Here is a 17,844-nt window from a genome sequence, read left to right as displayed (position 1 = left end):
GGCTGCCGATGAAGGGGTGGCAAAATCACAATTCACCTTGTCACCAGCCACCTCCCCCCCCCCCGGTAGGATCGTCCTGGGTTGTCCACTGTAAAGCCATGTGTATGCCAGATGTATAGTGTGTTACATGAGATTATTTTGTTTAGTCCTGCTTTCCAGAAAGTGACCCTTTCTTGAGGTCATCAATTAGTAGTCAACTACGACGGTAGCATCTTCCGGTAAGATTATAATTGAATTAGTTAAAACGTTTGTAACAATTAAATGGCAATTTTTTTCCAGGGAGCTATAGAGTAAATGTTTGGGTAGCCTTCATTTCCCGTGACCACAAGAATGATAGAAGTATTCTTTATTATTTTCATAACCTTTGATTTTCCGGGATTTTCTCCCAGAATATATAGGTATAATAGTGCTTATGGTTAGCATTTCTCTATTAGAATGTCAACTAGTTTGACACTCTTTCGGGATTTAGATAAATATGCGAATTTGACCGCCCTTTCCACTAATCCTAATTTTACGGCATAGAATAGTCTTTTATTCCGCAATGTTTAAAGAGGATTTTATCATTGTTTGCCAAAAATCGCCAGCCTCCCTTTTTGAGCTGCCAGAAATTGCGTGGCCCGTATGCGTTGTTAGGCGAATATTTACTGTATATTTCTTTAAAACTTGAAAGATAAGGTAGCATAATTATATTAGTGACCTTTTCTTATCAAACACTGGTCTGTCTAAAATGAATCCAATTCAATGGGAGAGCTGATGATGTTCATTCAGCAACCATCCACGTGATGCCTAAACGGGCTGATGTAATTCTCACAAGATTGGGTACATTATAGATATGGAGTGTCTCCATATCAATTTGTAAGCGTTCTTTGAGTTAAGTCATTGTCGTTTACAACCGTGTGACAAAACAGGCGAAACTAGTAACTTTTCGAGAATAAGCCAAATCGGCATTAGAAGTTTGCAATGCATTGTGGGACAGTTTTTGCATTTTTAGGACACTTTGTCCTTTGACCTATCGCGAAAATTCAGAAAAATTGGTTTTTGTGCATACAAAATATCATTTAAAAAAGTTTTACTAGAATAAAAACAAATTCAAAAAATATATTTATTATATAAATTAATTATTTAAATATTTCTAATGATAACATTATTACAATAATAAATAAATAAATAATAATTAGATCAATTTCCCCGATATGTCAGAGGTCAAAGTGTCCCAAAAGTGCTCTCAAAAACCGGAAGTCACAATGGCGATTGGGCTTATTGGTCGTCATTGCTCATTGAAATAAAGTATATGGACAATATAAGTGTGCTCTTTCATTTAATGCCATCAAACCTAAAAGATATTGCAAGGATCATTTGAGGTTTTGACTTTTAAAACCTAAATTTGGGTCAAACTTTGCGCTTGAATATGTCGTTTTCAACAGATTTACCACATTTGCCTTGCTATATAAATTGAATTGCGTTATCTGTTAACGTAATGAAAAAAAGAAATCTCAGCTTTCGTTTGATAAAAAAAATCTGATTTGATGACGGGAACACTTGAGGTTTTGACAAAAAAACCAATCACAGATGCCTATTTTCCACTAGTCACAAGCTAGAAGCTCACACAGCTCTTATGATGCTATGCACTTGGCGACACGTTATATTCTGTTGCGCAGTTGTAATTTAAAGAATGTGTGGGGGTGGGTGGGTGGTGTGGGGTGGGGGTGTGTGGGGTGTGGGGTAGGTTGTGTGTGGGGGTGTGTGTATGTGTCAATTTTGCTTCATCTTCAGAAGCTTGAATACTTCAGACACATTAATAACTATTTATTTTAAAGCCGGTTTCAGTCTTGGGTGGGATTTTGGACGATTAAGATTGTTTATAGCGGGAAGGAAGAAATCAATACCAGGTTGGCATGGGATAGCATAGGCATGGGCCAAGTACTATGCCCTTGTTCAACAAAAATCATAAATAAAAAATAAAAAATGTGTTCAAGGGTTTTGTTTTTTGTTTGTTTTGTTTGTTTTTTGAGGTTGCGCAGCCACTAGTTTTCGCGTTGATAACTGAGGTAGGCTGCCCTATTGTAGTTAGAGTAGGCTTGATATCCTAGTTCTGTATACAATTTCATAGCATGGCACAGTTTTGCCATATTGAAGCTGAAATGGTGGAATGTTGTGCAACAGTGGAACAAATTCGAGCGAAGCGCGCAAAACCTTTTTAGGCTAAAATGGCCAAATATGAGATTAGTTTAGTCAGAAACGAACATACATGCGTGAACATGGGGAGGGGGCGGGGTGATTGTGTGGACCATCCCCCTCCTTGTCAAAATATTGGGAGATTTATCCATACCTGGGATTGCTTAATATTACCGTTTAGGGCGTTCTTAGTGGTAGAAGGTGTACGACAATGTTTGTAAATTGATGGGTGGGTTTCCAGTTATGACCAATGCACAATTGGGTACATTTTGAGCAAAAGTGATCTATAAAGCACCCAATTTGGGCTAATTTGGGTGCTTTTTAAGACAGATTTATATACTGATGGGTGGCAAAACAGCAAAGTAGGTCAGAAATTCATCATTCGAAAGTCTGCGCAGCACATCCACGTACAAATGTTTTCTAAGACCCCCCTCCCCTTCTCCCGTATCATGTACGCCTAAATTTTACTCAAGTTTATAATTCATATATTTGTTGCTCAATTTTATGACATTGAAATTGTTCATACAAATCCATATGGTACGTATCTTATCCCGTTAACGGAAATATTTATTCGTGATATCCTTTTGTAACGGAAATGTTTGGACAAGAAAACAAGCTCAACTAGTGGCAAATGGTGGTCATAGACCACAAACCTAGCTGGGGGCGTGTTGGTGTTGTGGAGGTATTTGACCCCTGCAAAATGTTCCAAAAAATGTTCCCCTGGTCATGAGGTTTGTTGTCACCGAGTTTGAGTCCCGTATTCCTTACAGATGTCCAAAAAATACATTTATAAGATTTGACCTCTGCATGACCTTTGACCTGACCCCTGCAAAATGTTCCCCTGATCATGAGATTTGTTGTCACAGAGTTTGGGCCACATACCCCTTACAGATATCCAGAAAATGAAATTATAAGATTTGACCCCAGATAACCTTTGACCTGACCCCTGCAAAGTGTTCCAAAATGTCCCCCTGATCATTAAGTTTGTTGTCACCAAGTCTGAGCCCCGTATCCCTTACAGATGTCCAGGAAATTCATTTCTAAAATTTGACCTCTGCATGACCTTTGACCTGACCCGTGCAAATTGTTCCCCTGGTCATGAGATTTGTTGTCACCGAGTTTGAGCCCCATACCCCTTACAGATGTCCAGATAATGCAATTGTAAAATTTTGCCCCTTTAATGACCTTTGACCCCAATTCTGTAAGCAAGTTCTAGGCGTGGGGTAAAGCCGATGCATATATGCAAATGACATCATTGTACTATATAATATGTGGCAGGAGAAGCATTTTGAAGGTATTTGGTTAAATACGGGAAATGCCCCCTTAATGACTATTTACCCCAATTCTGTTTAGACCCTATGGGCACTGGATATAGCTGATACATATGTGCAAGTTACGTAACTGTATGGTGTAACATGAAGGAGGAGAAGCATTTTGAAATTTATTGCCAGAAAGAAGAAAGAAGGCAGAATGGAGAGCGTGGCAGTACCTAGCTGGGGGTGTAAACCCCCAGCTAGGTAATGACCTTCCCACGGCTTGTTCAACACGTAGGCTACACTATGATAGTCTTTAAATAATTCTGTTGTAGTAATACCGTAATAGCTGTAACCATTTTTTTGATCAAATATAATAGTTGTGTTTAGGATGTGTCAAGTGTTCATGTGAAAAAAGGCTTTTTAAGAAAACAACAGAGCACCCTCTATTCTGAAATCTCTCAACCCCTTTTAACTGGTGGTTAGTCCTGATGCTAGATTGATTATACAAATCCCTTTATATCATCAGAACGAAGATGGTGTTTAAATAATTATAAAAGAACTATATAAATATAAAGAACTTGACACGAAGAACCAAAATAAATACTTTGTCATAATTGGAATGTAAATATTGTCAGATTTATTTTTATCATAATAGTGCTTGCAAATACCGAGAGGTCATTTCACAGATCAAGGCAATTCTGTTCTATTTTACCCACAGACACAGCCGTGCCTTGAATTGCAACTTGAACTGGCAACTCGGACACGGTTTGATTGAATGATTGATTACCATAATAATCATTATGTTGGCTACATGATTACAAATAGGCATCACTACTTATCCAAAAGTTCCTCCCGAAGCTGAATCAAACATCAAGTATATCTTCAATTCGTGACGTTGGTGTCTTAAGCGGTCGTTTTTCGACATGTCATACTGGTAATACAGTATCTAGGTGAGTGAGCGTATAAATATGGCGAGTACCCGCTAGTCCGAAGGACCGCTAGTCCGAAGGTTCGCTAGTCCGAAGGTTCGCTAGTCCGAACACGTATTTCAATGGAGGACGTGACGGTCGCTAATCCGAATTTGCAAAAAGGTTCGCTAGTCCGAAAAAAAGGTTCGCTAGTCCGAAGGTTCGCTAGTCCGAATTTATTAAAAGGTTCGCTAGTCCGAATTGTTAATCAGGTTCGCTAATCCGAATCAAAAAAGGTGCTCTAGTCCGAATTTTATATAAGGTTCGCTAGTCCGAATGATAAATAAGGCCCGCTAGTCCGAATTCTAAATAAGGTCCGCTAGTCCGAATTTTCTTTAAAGAACCTGATCAGCGCCACCATACACCGGTCTCAAAATGTATTGAAGGTGTTTGATCAAATATAGCGTGTTACCTAATAGGTGCACACAGGTTCACAACATTGTTCATGTTTTGCATTGTTTCTTTAAAAGTAATGATGGCAAGTACATAAAGTATACATTTTCAGAAAGGAAACAATGCAAGTAACCCAATAAGTTTCCAAATCGATGAAAACTGTATATTTATGTTCTAAAGACACAAAAAATATACATGGTATAGATTTTGCCATTTTTCTAAAGTATTTGAATATTTATTCCTTTTAAAAATTACTGATGTAGGTTTTGCAGAATGAATGAAATTGCAATCAAATATACACCATCGCCTCAATGGTAATGGAAATAATTCAAAACAACAACGAGAGCTAGGCCTATTATGAATGTCTAAAATACAAACTTTTCTATTTATTTTATTTCTTCATTGATTACTTTCTCTATAAATCCTTCTTCCTTTAATTCTTTCTTTCTTTCTTTCTTTCTTTCTTAAATTCGGACAAGCGGACCTTATTTAAAATTCGGACTAGCGAACCTTATTTATAATTCGGACTAGCGAACCCTAAATCAAATTCGAATTAGCGGACATGATTTTAAATTCGGACTAGCGAACTTTATATATAATTCGGACTAGCGGACCTTATTTAGAATTCGGAATAGAGAACCTTCGGACTAGCGGACCTTCGGACTAGCGAACCTTCGGACTAGCGAACCTTCGGACTAGCGAACCTTCGGACTGGCGGGCCTTCGGACTAGCGGGCTGTAACCTAATTACTGTTCCATGTCTTACCATACTTGAATAGCGAATATTTATTCAAGTATGGTAAGACATGGAACAGTAATTAGGGGTTATTACAGTAACTGCGCATCAATTGTTTAGAAGACATTGTTATAAAAATTTAAAAAATTGCCTTTGAAACCGAGTATATGGGGATTTGCCATTTGGTCTAATCCCATTTCGTCTAACATCCATTTAGTCTATATGCATTTAATCTAAACCCATTAGGTCTATATCCAGTACATCCAATAATCATTTGGTCCTATAATCATTTGGTCTAATAACCAATAAGTCTAAAACCATTTAGTCTAACAACCATTTAGTCTAATACCCATTTGGTCTATAACAAATAAGTCTAATAGCCATTTGGTCTAATACCCATTTGGTCTACAAACCATTTGGTCTAACAAGCCATTTAGTCTACTAGCCAATTGGTCTACTAACCGATTGGTCTAATAGCACGTGCGAGGATGCATAGGCGCAATAACGCTATTACACATACTTTGAGTGTGAGGTCATAGTCCAGGGTCACCATGGTCTTAAAGGAGCGCGTGTCATAATCAGTGTAACAGGTCTATATGGGCCTACGTATATATACACATAACTCCATATGCAAAGTGAAAAAACAAATATGCCCTACACATAACTGATTCCCAGTTCATTATCGTCACTTTTAACTCCTCATTTTACAAGATTTTTTAGCAAGATTTTAATCTCTAAAATGGTTAAAACTAAACCATTTTTAATAACATCTTACATTTGTACACATAGAGGGTTGAGAACCAGAAAGCCTGAACTCCCAATGACCTGCTCTCACAAAATGATCAAATAACAGATATTCCAGCTTTGAAACATGTTAGGGTGGCTTCTTGCTTTTGTCTTCAAAAATCAATATTTCCTCCGGAATTTCTTTTGTTTTCTATTGAAATCTTTCCTGTTTAATTGACTCTATCTTCTATAGTGCCCTGGCGACTTTATGTTCATTTTGTGGGAGCAGGTCATTGTGAGTTAAGGCTTTCTTGTACGCAACCTTCGACATGCATCTGACACCATCTTACAGTATTCTTTTTTTTTTAATTAATAATATTATTATTCATTCATTAAACCCTCGATATCTTTCTATCCTAAAGTAGTGAATTCTTTCAATCTCATTCATTCGTTCTTTCTTTACCAGTCACAATGGTTGAAGTAATGAAGAAGATGATGATGTCGGACCCTAAATGGCAGGCGCTGCTCAGACTGTTTTCTGATAAGCAAGTAGCTATACGAGTCCTACGAAAGCAGAGAGAGATTAGGATGAGACCTGAATCCATTCAGATGTTTGAGGAAGGTTACGACCCAGCGACACATGACGGGCTGGTCAAGTTTATGGTAATAAAAAGGTTTGTGTGGGGGATTTATATCCAATTTTATGTATACCTTAGCATTATAGGCATGCTATAACTAATTTTAGAGAAATGGAAATCATTATTATAATAAAGAGTTTAACTCTTGATCTCAATAGCAAAATATTTACCTCCGTCATTTTCAGCTGTTGCTACTACAGCCTTCGTCAGTGGAATGACCCACTATTGAGCACTCTTAAAGTGTGACGTAATAATCTGGTCACAGACCTTTGGTAACTTGTAGCGCCTCCTTCCTTGTTCAGAGATGGTTGGTTGGCCCTGATGTGAACGACTGCCTTAACACGTCTCTCGAACCAACAGTATGAATGGCCAAGTGGTCAAAAAAAACGTGTAAGACAAAAGATTACATGTGTAAGATTGCATCTTATACGCGTAAGATTGCATATTATGCGTGTAAGGTTGCATCTTACACGTGTAAGAATTCTTGAGTTAACGAATCACAGAGTAAGAAATCACAAACAACCAATCATCTTACGCGTAGCAAACTTCGACCAATAATATGTAAAAATGTTTTTTTAGATTTGTAACACCCACGACTTGTGTAATTTTAAAATACGTGTAAGATTTTGCATTTAGTGATGGACGATACGCGATATTATTGGCGGGGTACCCAGGATAAGTAGAGCTCGTCACCAACATCGCAAACAAGGCATTTTCTAAATTTGTATGAGTGCTACAATGTCCTATATTGTATTCCGAAACTCTGTCAGGAATTGTTCCGATTGTAGGACCGTCATTGTCACAGCCCGATTTATCTCACGTTCTGGTTACTTTTTCTCAGTTATCTGAAGTCAATTTATACTAAATATCAATTAATTTCAAGAGGTGAAAGTAAAATAATCACGTTTGCGAAATCTTCCGCGGTACATATCGATATCGAGGCTGAGATAATTCGACGCTCGTCGTATGTACTAGTCAAATTGAAATACCGTCCATCCCTAATAGGCAATTCTTACGCGTGTAAGAAATGATATGGCGAGATTTCATTGGTCGAAGAAGAATACGCGTTAGATGATTGGTTGTTTGGGGTTAAAATATGGGTATTTTATTTATGATTTGTCAATTTAAGCAACCCGCTAGATCCTAAGACGTACAAGATGTGATCTTACACGTATAAGATGCAATCTCACACGTGTAAGATGCCATCTTACACGTGTAAGGTTACACGTATAATCTTACACGTTTTTTGGTCCACTTGGCCATTCATACTACGGGGCTCCCTAACTTAAGTTCGGACTTTGTCCAAGTCAACATGTTACCGGCTACACTACGGACTGCTCTCACAGTTGAATCTTTCAAAAAGGGTCTTAAAACATATATTTTCTAATGTATTTTGCTGTTGTTATTTTTGTATTTGTATTTGTTTCTAAAGCGCAATGTTCATATTTTTGGTATTACGCTATATTAAGCGCCGTTGTTATGTTATGTTGTGTTAACATGATGGTCCGGTGACTCAGTATGGATGTGTTTGGAAATATCGTTCAGTCTCTTCGATGTGTGATTCTTGGTAGGTTCCTTATGTGGTCTGCCCCTGTCATGGAATCATGCACACCGGACTAGTGACGTCATTTTTCCCGGTGTTGTCCTTTGGCTCCACTAAAAGTTGGCACAATGTCCTTGTAGGTTTAAATGTCACTCTTATACCAAATTCCTGGAAACTACTGTGAAGCGCTTCCAAAATTCCTTTGATATAAGGTAGAATAATATGGCCTTGATGTAACAGTAATGTCCGTGTTAGGGCTGATAAATAAATGCACAGGGCACCTTTGTGTGCTCTGTAGAAAGAGAAAAAAGTTTAAGCCCTACTGTTTTCATCTCCTTTCCATAATATATAGGATATTTACGAGCGAGTGGACAAGAAGACTATGGAAGAATGTGGTTTGAGCGACTACGTTAAAGACGTGCACTTATTCAAGATCCTGAAAGTGATATTTCCCCTCTACAAGAATGATCCTGAGGTAAGGCAAAAAACAATCCTAAAAACCAAAATGTTTTGTTATTTAGGTCAGGATTTATCCTAAAACTTGTCTTTAATTGTGTATATTGATGTTCAAGTAAATATGTGACCCAGCAGCACAAATGAGCCGTAAATTCCCTAAATTGTATACTGAGTTACAGTGTAAAATGTGTACGAAGGTTATATTCATCGGTAACTTAAGCTGGCCCGACATCCGTCTCATTTCGATAGTCAAAAACTAATCAATAATCCTATTGTTGAAGTGGATAATAAGCTTCTACCTTAGATGGCTATAGAACTTTTAATAGCTCTGGTCTTTGTTTGCTTATATTGCTAAATCCTGTTCAAGTGGTGGGTTACCAGGCATTGTATGCCAACAATGTGGAAAAAGAGACACATGTAAAAACGTAAAAGCTATAATTTTGTTGAAGGAGCAAAGTTTAACAAACCATAACCCCGCTTCTGGATATCGTTTGAAGTCAAATGATATACCATTTTAAGTTTATGATGTTTATTTTTAAACACGAAATAAAACAAAATTGACTGGGGAGGAATTTACGGCTCATTCGCCGTGGACGGTCACATATATGAACCCAGCAAACACATAGGGTTTTACAGAAAAGGTTTTTAGACTTTTTCTGTTTAATATGTCCTTTATATAAAGGATATAAAAACGTTTTAATAACATTTATAAAACATTTTTGAAATTTTCCAAAAGGTTTGCCCAAAATATTTTACAATAACGATTTAAAAACGTATTCATGATCTTTATATAACCCAACATTTAAATGAAGTTTGGAATTAAATAAAAATACTGGACTTACTATTTTTTAGCAAAGCTACGTTGCGTGTGATACCATCACACTTCATCAGGCTGGACTGGTCATGTGACAGACGGCTAGGGATCGGCTTGATGGCTCTGTCCCATGCGTGAGATAGGTTGTATCGTAGGTCTCCCCTTTTATTGAGTGATGGTGATTCTACTCTCTCCCAAATAGCCTCTTTGATGCCTCGGCGGTGCCACTGTTCCTCCCTGTCTAAGATGGTGGCATCCTCGATGTTTATTGAATGACCACTTTCTTTGAGATGTACGTACACAGCGGAGTATTTTGATTTAATTCCAAACTTCATATACTACAACTGGATGACTGAAAACATTCATCAATTTCCAACATTTAAATGTAAAAATCGTTTGAATAAACGTTTTAAGAACATTCATCAATTTGTTACCAACAAATTCGGGCGTGATTGCCTACAACAAGTAAGAACTTATGAAAAGACGGCTAGGAAAATCGCTACCTGGCGAAACCACCTGAGATTTAATTTACGTTGCCTTCACGAGGAAATTACACCACGGAGCATTAAATTAAAGAGTAATGTGAATGGACACAGAGCTAATAAAATCTTGCAACACGCGGAACGTAAACTTTTGAACGAGCGAGTACGCCAGGTGAATTTTACCATTGATGTATTGAAAGATAAACAAGATCGTATTTCCGAGAATTTATCGGCAACGTTGCCTAGCGACGCATTTACCAGAGTAGAGGAATTCACCAGACATGCGCAATTAGCCCAACATCAGCTGGTGAAAGACCGCCATGTTGAAAAATTCCACAAATTGAAAACATCGCGTGCGGATTTGGATACCAATTAGAGGAATAGCGGCAGTTCTGTGGATGATTCTAACGCTGAGAAATGGGTTAAAAATCTATCGGATCGTCAGTTATCGAATCAGGAAGTGAAAGTGCTCGCAAAAGGCTTGAACTTCGCTGTTGTACCGGAACGTGTACCGGTAGCAGAATTCATCACCGTTACCGAGTCAGCGATACAACAAGCTCAATTAAATTCATCAGATGCGGAGACTTTGAGAAATAAAATTTGTAATACGCTATGCAATACAAAACTACCGGATTCTAATATCACCAAGGATGAACGGAAAGCTTTAGCGGAGTTAGCCAAGGATGATAATATTGTAGTGGTACCCGCTGACAAAGGTAAATGTGTAGTTGTATTGAACAACCCTGATTACGATAGCAAATGTAAAGACCTACTCAAAGACGAGAAAACGTACAAACCTGTAGGCTACAACCCCACCAGTGGCTACAGAAAGAAAGTGACTGATTTTACAACTAAGTTAACCACTGAGTGTACTTGAACGTTATTCAAAAGAGGAAACTAGATCCCCCCTCGGAGCCAAGTGTGCCTGCTTTTTATGGGCTCCCAGAGATTCATAAAGCCGAACCAATACCTGTCAGGCCAATCGTGAGTAGTATTGGGTCCATAACATACAATCTTGCCAAGTACGCGGCTGAAATACTCGGTCCCATAGTCGGAAAGTCACCGCACCACATTCAAAATACGCAGGATTTTGTCAATCAAATCAAAGACATTAAGCTTCGTGAAAGTGAGACCATAACTTCTTATGATGTAAGTGCTCTCTTCACCTGTATCCCACCAGACTTTGCTATCAAAGTAGTGAAAGAGTGCCTCAAAAATGATGCCACTTTACATGAACGTACTGATCTTAGCGTAGATCAAATTGTGGAACTTGTAGACATTTGTTTGAAAACAACTTACTTTTCATACCAAGGCAAATATTACAAACATCAACATGGGTGTGCTATGGGCTCCCCAGTTTCACCTATAGTTAATTTGTGCATGGAAAGTTTTGAACAAGATGCTTTACGTTTGTACACGGGTACACCCCCACGCCTCTGGCTTCGTTTTGTTGACGACACTTTCGTTGTTTTAGAGCGTAGTGAGTTGGAAAACTTCTTTCACCACATCAATGATATAGATGAGAACATCAAGTTCACCCAAGAACATTGCAAAGACAGCTCCCTTGCATTTCTTGACTGTTTAATCACCGTGAAAGGTGACGGTTCCCTATCATCCAAAGTATATAGGAAACCCACACACACAGACCATTATCTACAATTTGGGTCTCACCATCCTCTCATACACAAGCTAGGAGTCCTACGAACTCTCCAGTATAGAGCAGACACTATCATATGTGAAACTGAACAAGTCCCGGAGGAGAAAGACCACATTGAAAAGTCACTCAAAAATTGTGGCTACCCGAACTGGGCATTCTTGAAAGCCAACAAGAAGAAAAGCCAGGATAACCAACAAACCAACGGGGGTGGTAGACCTACTAAAGCGCGGGCTACGCTACCGTTCATCTCGGGAACCTCGGAACGCGTCAAGAAACATCTGAAAGCGTACGGGATTGCAGCCTCGTTCAAACCAGGAAATACCCTCCGTGGAAAACTTGTTCATGTCAAGGACAAACAACCCAAAGAGAAATCCTCTAATCTTGTGCATGGACTTGTGTGTGCTGGCAAAGACTGTACTGAATCCTATGTGGGTGAAACCAAACAAGCCCTAAAATCCAGAGTAAACCAACATAGGCGGCCGAGCACCAACGAAGCCCAAAACTCCGCTGTGTACGTACATCTCAAAGAAAGTGGTCATTCGATAAACATCGAGGATGCCTCCATCTTAGACAGGGAGGAACAGTGGCACCGCCGAGGCATCAAACAGGCTATTTGGGAGAGAGTAGAATCACCATCACTCAATAAAAGGGGAGGCCTATATGATACAACCTATCTCACGCATGGGACAGAGCCATCAAGCCGATCCCTAGCCGTCTGTCACATGACCAGTCCAGCGGGTCAGTTGCCTGATGAAGTGTGATGGTATCACACGCAACGTAGCTTTGCTAAAAAAATAGTAAGTCCAGTATTTTGATTTAATTCCAAACTTCATATACTACAACTGGATGACTGAAAACATTCACCAATTTCCAACATTTAAATGTAAAAATCGTTTGAATAAACGTTTTAAGAACATTTTTGTGTTTGCTGGGAAGCCCTTGAAGATACTACTACTAGTTTCTTAAATGGTCGACTTACTGGTTGGGTGTAACAACACCAAAGTTGAACGTGTTTTTAGAAAGAACATGCACTTTTTGCGATGTATTGTTTTGTTTAAAAAAAAGAATATCCAACAAAAATCTATATTGCGTTAAGTATTCTCTGCTTTGCTTTTCACTTTAGATAAAGGCTGAATTGGAGTATACCCCAGAGTACACGTGTGCGATCGGCAGTTTATTCGAAACACTAAACATAGGCAGCGCTCCTCCAGATATTAATTTGGTTTCTATAGAAACCAAACAGGAAGTTGCACTTTCCCAGTTTCATAGTCGTAAACCGCGACCACTGGTTATAATTGCATCGTCAATTTCCTGACCTCCATTTCAGGTGAGTCTGTCACTACAGATGGTTATTGCACTTATAGGCCTATATATTTGTCTTTCAAAGTTAAAGGTTGTGATGTGAGTGTGCACAATTTGAGTAGTGTAAATGGATGTGGGTATGGGTGTGCGAATGAGGTGGGCGCACGCGTCGTGGGGGTGTGAGTGAGTGGGTGAGTGGGTGTGTGTTTAGGGGTGGGGTGTATGTGTGGTGTATGTGTTCACGGTTCGGAGTAACGGTGTATAGGAGATGTAGGAAAAACAAATCTGTGTTAAGAAAGTTGTATTATCTAAAGCTGTCGACGCCTGTTTTTTCACAGGCCTGTGTCTTGAGCGGTTCGCTGGCAAAACTTTTCAGTGACTATCAAGATCGGGCCAGCTTTCTGTGTATCTATATGGCTGAAGCTCATCCGAAAGATAAATGGAACTTCGGAGCGCGGCGTTTTTGTTACATGGAACAGCATAAGACGATAGAGGATAGGATCCAAGCAGCAAGGTTAGTTAATCTGTAATATTTGAATGAAGTCGTAAACCTTTCCAAAGACCTCTCGTGATATTAACATTGGTGTGCGTGACTAGAGGGAAGCCCACTAAGGCAGGATTCAAGCCACTTCCAATGTTCTTATACTGGTGTCATTATCAATATCCAGAACTCGCTTCTGCTAATAGTGCATCCCTCTTATGTGCCCCCAAAATAATAATAATATTAATAATAATAATAGGATTAATAATAAATAAGCATTTGTAATGCGCCATTTATTATTATTATTATTATTATTATTATTATTTTTATTTTTATTTTTATTTTTATTTTTATTATTATTATTATTATTATTATTTCTTGACAGTAGACACATCTTGAAACCCCATTTTGTCCGTGTTGAAAATGTCTGGGTCCGTATGAACAAAACAAGTTAGACCAGGTCTAACATTAGACGTGGTCTAACTATGGAGATTAGTTCAACGGAGAAGAAACCTTTTGGTATTTACATATACCTTATTCTAAAATATTCTAGATCATGTTAATGGTAAATACATGTAGCATAACATTAGTCAGCTGCAGTTTAATTGTCGGACTTCACAAGGAGTAAACGAGGAAAAGAAAAGATTAAAAGAAAAGATCCCTCCCTATGTCTAACCTCCATAGGTAGATCAGGTCTAAAGTTAGACCGGGTCTAACTTTAGTTGGTGTTTAGCATTGGCTTTTAATTAAGCGTCAACATACTCAAGCATACACCTTAAGTTGTTTATGTTTATAGCCCAAAGTTACCAAATTGTATTAGCATGATTAGGGGTGGAATTCGGTTTAACATCATTGTAACTATTCCATAGATATGCTGTGAGAGTAACGACGGGTTTGGACTTATAGGATGCGTCGTAACAATATGGACCACAACGCAAGAACCTCATCCCAATGGCATAGTCCAATAACCTCAATAACATAATCATAGTGCAAAATTTGACCTCAAGTTGCAGAGTATGAGTTTTTGTACCCAAATATTTAAAGGTCATTCAATAAATGTACAAATGTATTGGGGTTTAAGAACCGTTCCCCTGATAGATGAGCATATTGTGGATCCTAGTGTAAGTGGTAGTGAAATCTACCCATCATAATGAATGTGTCACTTAGAATTCACTGCGTCATTTACAGTTTCTCTGATATTACATTATCCTCTGTATAACCTTCAAATCTTGCTATATTTTTACAACCTTTGGGATATTCCACTCCAGCTGAAATCCAAATACCCTTATGTTAGACATGGATTTAATGTATCACACATGGGGTGTAGATTCAGGTAACCCCGTTTGTAATTCACACAACACTTTGTGAAAGATTAAGCTCATGCAGACTATGCCATAGTCGGTTTTTGATAAATAAAAATATGTTATTTAATCATTATGAACGCATTCAGTTGAACTTAAAATGGGGATTTGCCATTTGGTCTAATACCATTTGGTCTAATATCCATTTCATCTATATCCATTTTAGTCTAAATCCATTAAGTTTATATCCACTAAGTCCAATAATCATTTGGTCCTTTAACTATTTGGTCCGATTACCATTTGGTCCTATAACTATTTAGTCTAATAACCACTAAGTCTAAAACCATTTAGTCTAACAACCATTTAGTCTAATAACCATTTGGTCTAATACTCATTTGGTCTACAAACCATTTAGTCTTACAAGCATTTAGTATATTAATAAATAGATGAAATGGTATTAGACTAACTGGTTATAAGGACCATGCGAGTATTAGACCTAACGGTTATTAGACCAAATGGGCATTAGACCAAATGGTTATTAAAGAAATATTAGACCAAATGGCTATTAGACTATGTGGTTAGTAGACATACCGGTTATTAGACCAAACAATATTAGACTAAATGAACATTAGACTATATGGTTATTAGACTAAGTGGCAATTAGCCTTTCTGGTAATAGACCAATTGAATATCGACTAAACGGGAATTAGACGAAATGGTATTAGACCAATGGCAATAGACCCTTGAAATTATACTGATATTATTTTATTACATCAAAATACTAGTAAATGGTTATGGAAAGTTTTAGGCCTATGTAATTATATAAGTGACAGTAATAGTAAAGTATACGTAGGCTTATTGAATGTAACATATTATAATAATGGCACTTCAATACTGAACAGTTCTGATTTTAGAATCTACCAGTTTAATAATCGCGAAAGCTCGAGTTAAAGACTTGGGAATCCAACAAACAGGGAGTACGGTGACTAAAAAGATCAGATGTGAAAATCTATCAATTGTGCACAAATTAATTAAATCAGAGTTTTAAGAGTATGCATATAAATGGTCAAGTGGACTACGGAGAAGTCTAAATGTCATATGATAGGGGGTGTATAAATTTCAACTGGAATTACGCATTTTCAAACTTTTCTAAGCATGATATTCAAATCTTTATCACAGAGACCTGATGGCTGCAGACAGTGTTCACAACACATTCACAACCAACCTTTCTGAAACCACCAAAATTCCTGTCGTCATGGACACAATGGATAATAACTTCGCCGTGACCTACAGTGCACATCCCGACCGTCTTATTATCATTGGTTCAGACGGTACCCTAGCTTACACTGGACGTATTGTTACGATACAGTTAGAACAACCCCAAGCCACGATGGTTGACGAAACTCGGCAATGGTTGGAACAAAATATGTAAACAAGTTGAAGAAACTTTAGATTTTTAAGTTAAAAGACTTCTTTCTCGCTCCATGAATAATATGTAAGCAACAATACGATGTTGTTAAATCTAAGTGTTAAAGCTATATCAGGCTTATTAATGTTGGCTTTCTTCACCTTGTGACACCGAGGAGACGGTAAGATTTCATAACGGTACATGTTCTTTTAAGGTATCTGGAATGAGCGTTTTGAGCGTTTCGACAGTATTTTTTGTGGGACATTAGAGCACATCAGACATATCGAATTGCATTCTGAATACGAAGAATGTCTTTCTGATATCAAATAATTTTCATTTTTGAAATTCACGATATAATACAAATTTTATGACAAATTATTAAAAATTGATATTTTTCACATTTTTGATATATAACATACCTCGAAGTAAATTTTATAAATCTAATGATATATTTTAAAGTGTATGTAGCTGGGAGGAAAAGCCGACGATCAATTGAAAATTTTGACCTTTCATATTGAAGATATGGATTTTTCTCCAAAAAGACCTAATTTTTTTTGGTGTTTTGGGAAAATCCATATCTTCAATACGAAAGGTCAAACATTTCAATTGATCGTCGGCTTTTCATCCCACCTACATACACTTTAAGTACATATTATTAGTTTTATAAAGTTTACTTCGAGTACTGTTAAATATCAGAAATATCAATTTTTAATTATTTGCCATAAAATCAAAATTACTTGATATCAGAAGGACATTCTTCATATTCAGAATGCAATTCGATATGTCTGATGTACTCTAATGTCCCACAATAAATACTGTCTAAAGGTTCATACCCCACCCATTAAGTTCTAACCAATTTTTCTTAACGGTTTTAGTTCATAAAGACATTTTTCATATCTGCCTGAGATGATTTGTCCAGGGGCGTCGCTAGACCAATCTGATTGGGGTGGGGATAGCATATTTTGCCGACGGAACTATTTTGTTGCATAATATTGTGTTGCATAAGAAAATTGTGAATTGTAGATCAATTTTTGTAGCCAGGGCGCTCAAGAATCTAAAAAGTGTATGTGTGTGGGAGAGGTGTGGGTGGGTGGAGGGTTGGTGTGTGTGGGGGAGAGGGGGGCTAGGATCAAAGTTGTCCTCATCATATTTTTGTAACTACTTTTACATTAACAATATTGTATAACAACAACAGGACAACTTAGCAACAACCGCACTTTAATTTTCCTATGACTCTTTTAATTTGACGACAAACCTATGGTTTTGTAGACAACATTCACATTTTACCAATAAAATAAAGAATTGGGGGTCACTCCACCCCCCCCCCTCTAGTGGCGGCCCTGGATTTGACATACAGCCAGGTATATGCCAGATGTGAAATCTGTAATTACATGTGACATTTTGCTTAGTCCCGCTTTGCAGAAAGTGACCAAATATGATGGTATGGGATATGTTGGTCAGAGTATGGTTGAATTAGTTAAAACTTTGGTAACAAATGGCAAATTGTTT

The 17,844-nt window shown here is 37.7% G+C and overlaps 1 protein-coding gene across 1 annotated transcript; it reads left to right on the top strand.

The window, feature by feature from the left end:
* Positions 1 to 4,156: 4,156 nt before the first annotated feature.
* Positions 4,157 to 16,648, top strand: LOC140141471 (uncharacterized). Its single transcript, XM_072163345.1, has 6 exons — positions 4,157 to 4,381; positions 6,720 to 6,916; positions 8,787 to 8,909; positions 12,967 to 13,170; positions 13,484 to 13,659; positions 16,107 to 16,648. The coding sequence occupies exons 2-4, from the start codon at positions 6,725 to 6,727 to the stop codon at positions 13,156 to 13,158; spliced, it is 507 nt and encodes a 168-aa protein (XP_072019446.1). The 5' UTR covers positions 4,157 to 4,381; positions 6,720 to 6,724; the 3' UTR covers positions 13,159 to 13,170; positions 13,484 to 13,659; positions 16,107 to 16,648.
* Positions 16,649 to 17,844: the final 1,196 nt, after the last annotated feature.

Source organism: Amphiura filiformis, chromosome 19 (assembly GCF_039555335.1).
Source record: "Amphiura filiformis chromosome 19, Afil_fr2py, whole genome shotgun sequence".
NCBI classification, from domain to species: Eukaryota; Metazoa; Echinodermata; class Ophiuroidea; order Amphilepidida; family Amphiuridae; genus Amphiura; species Amphiura filiformis.
The sequence above is the reverse complement of the archived record's forward strand: the minus strand, read 5'-3'. Positions and strand labels throughout refer to the sequence as shown.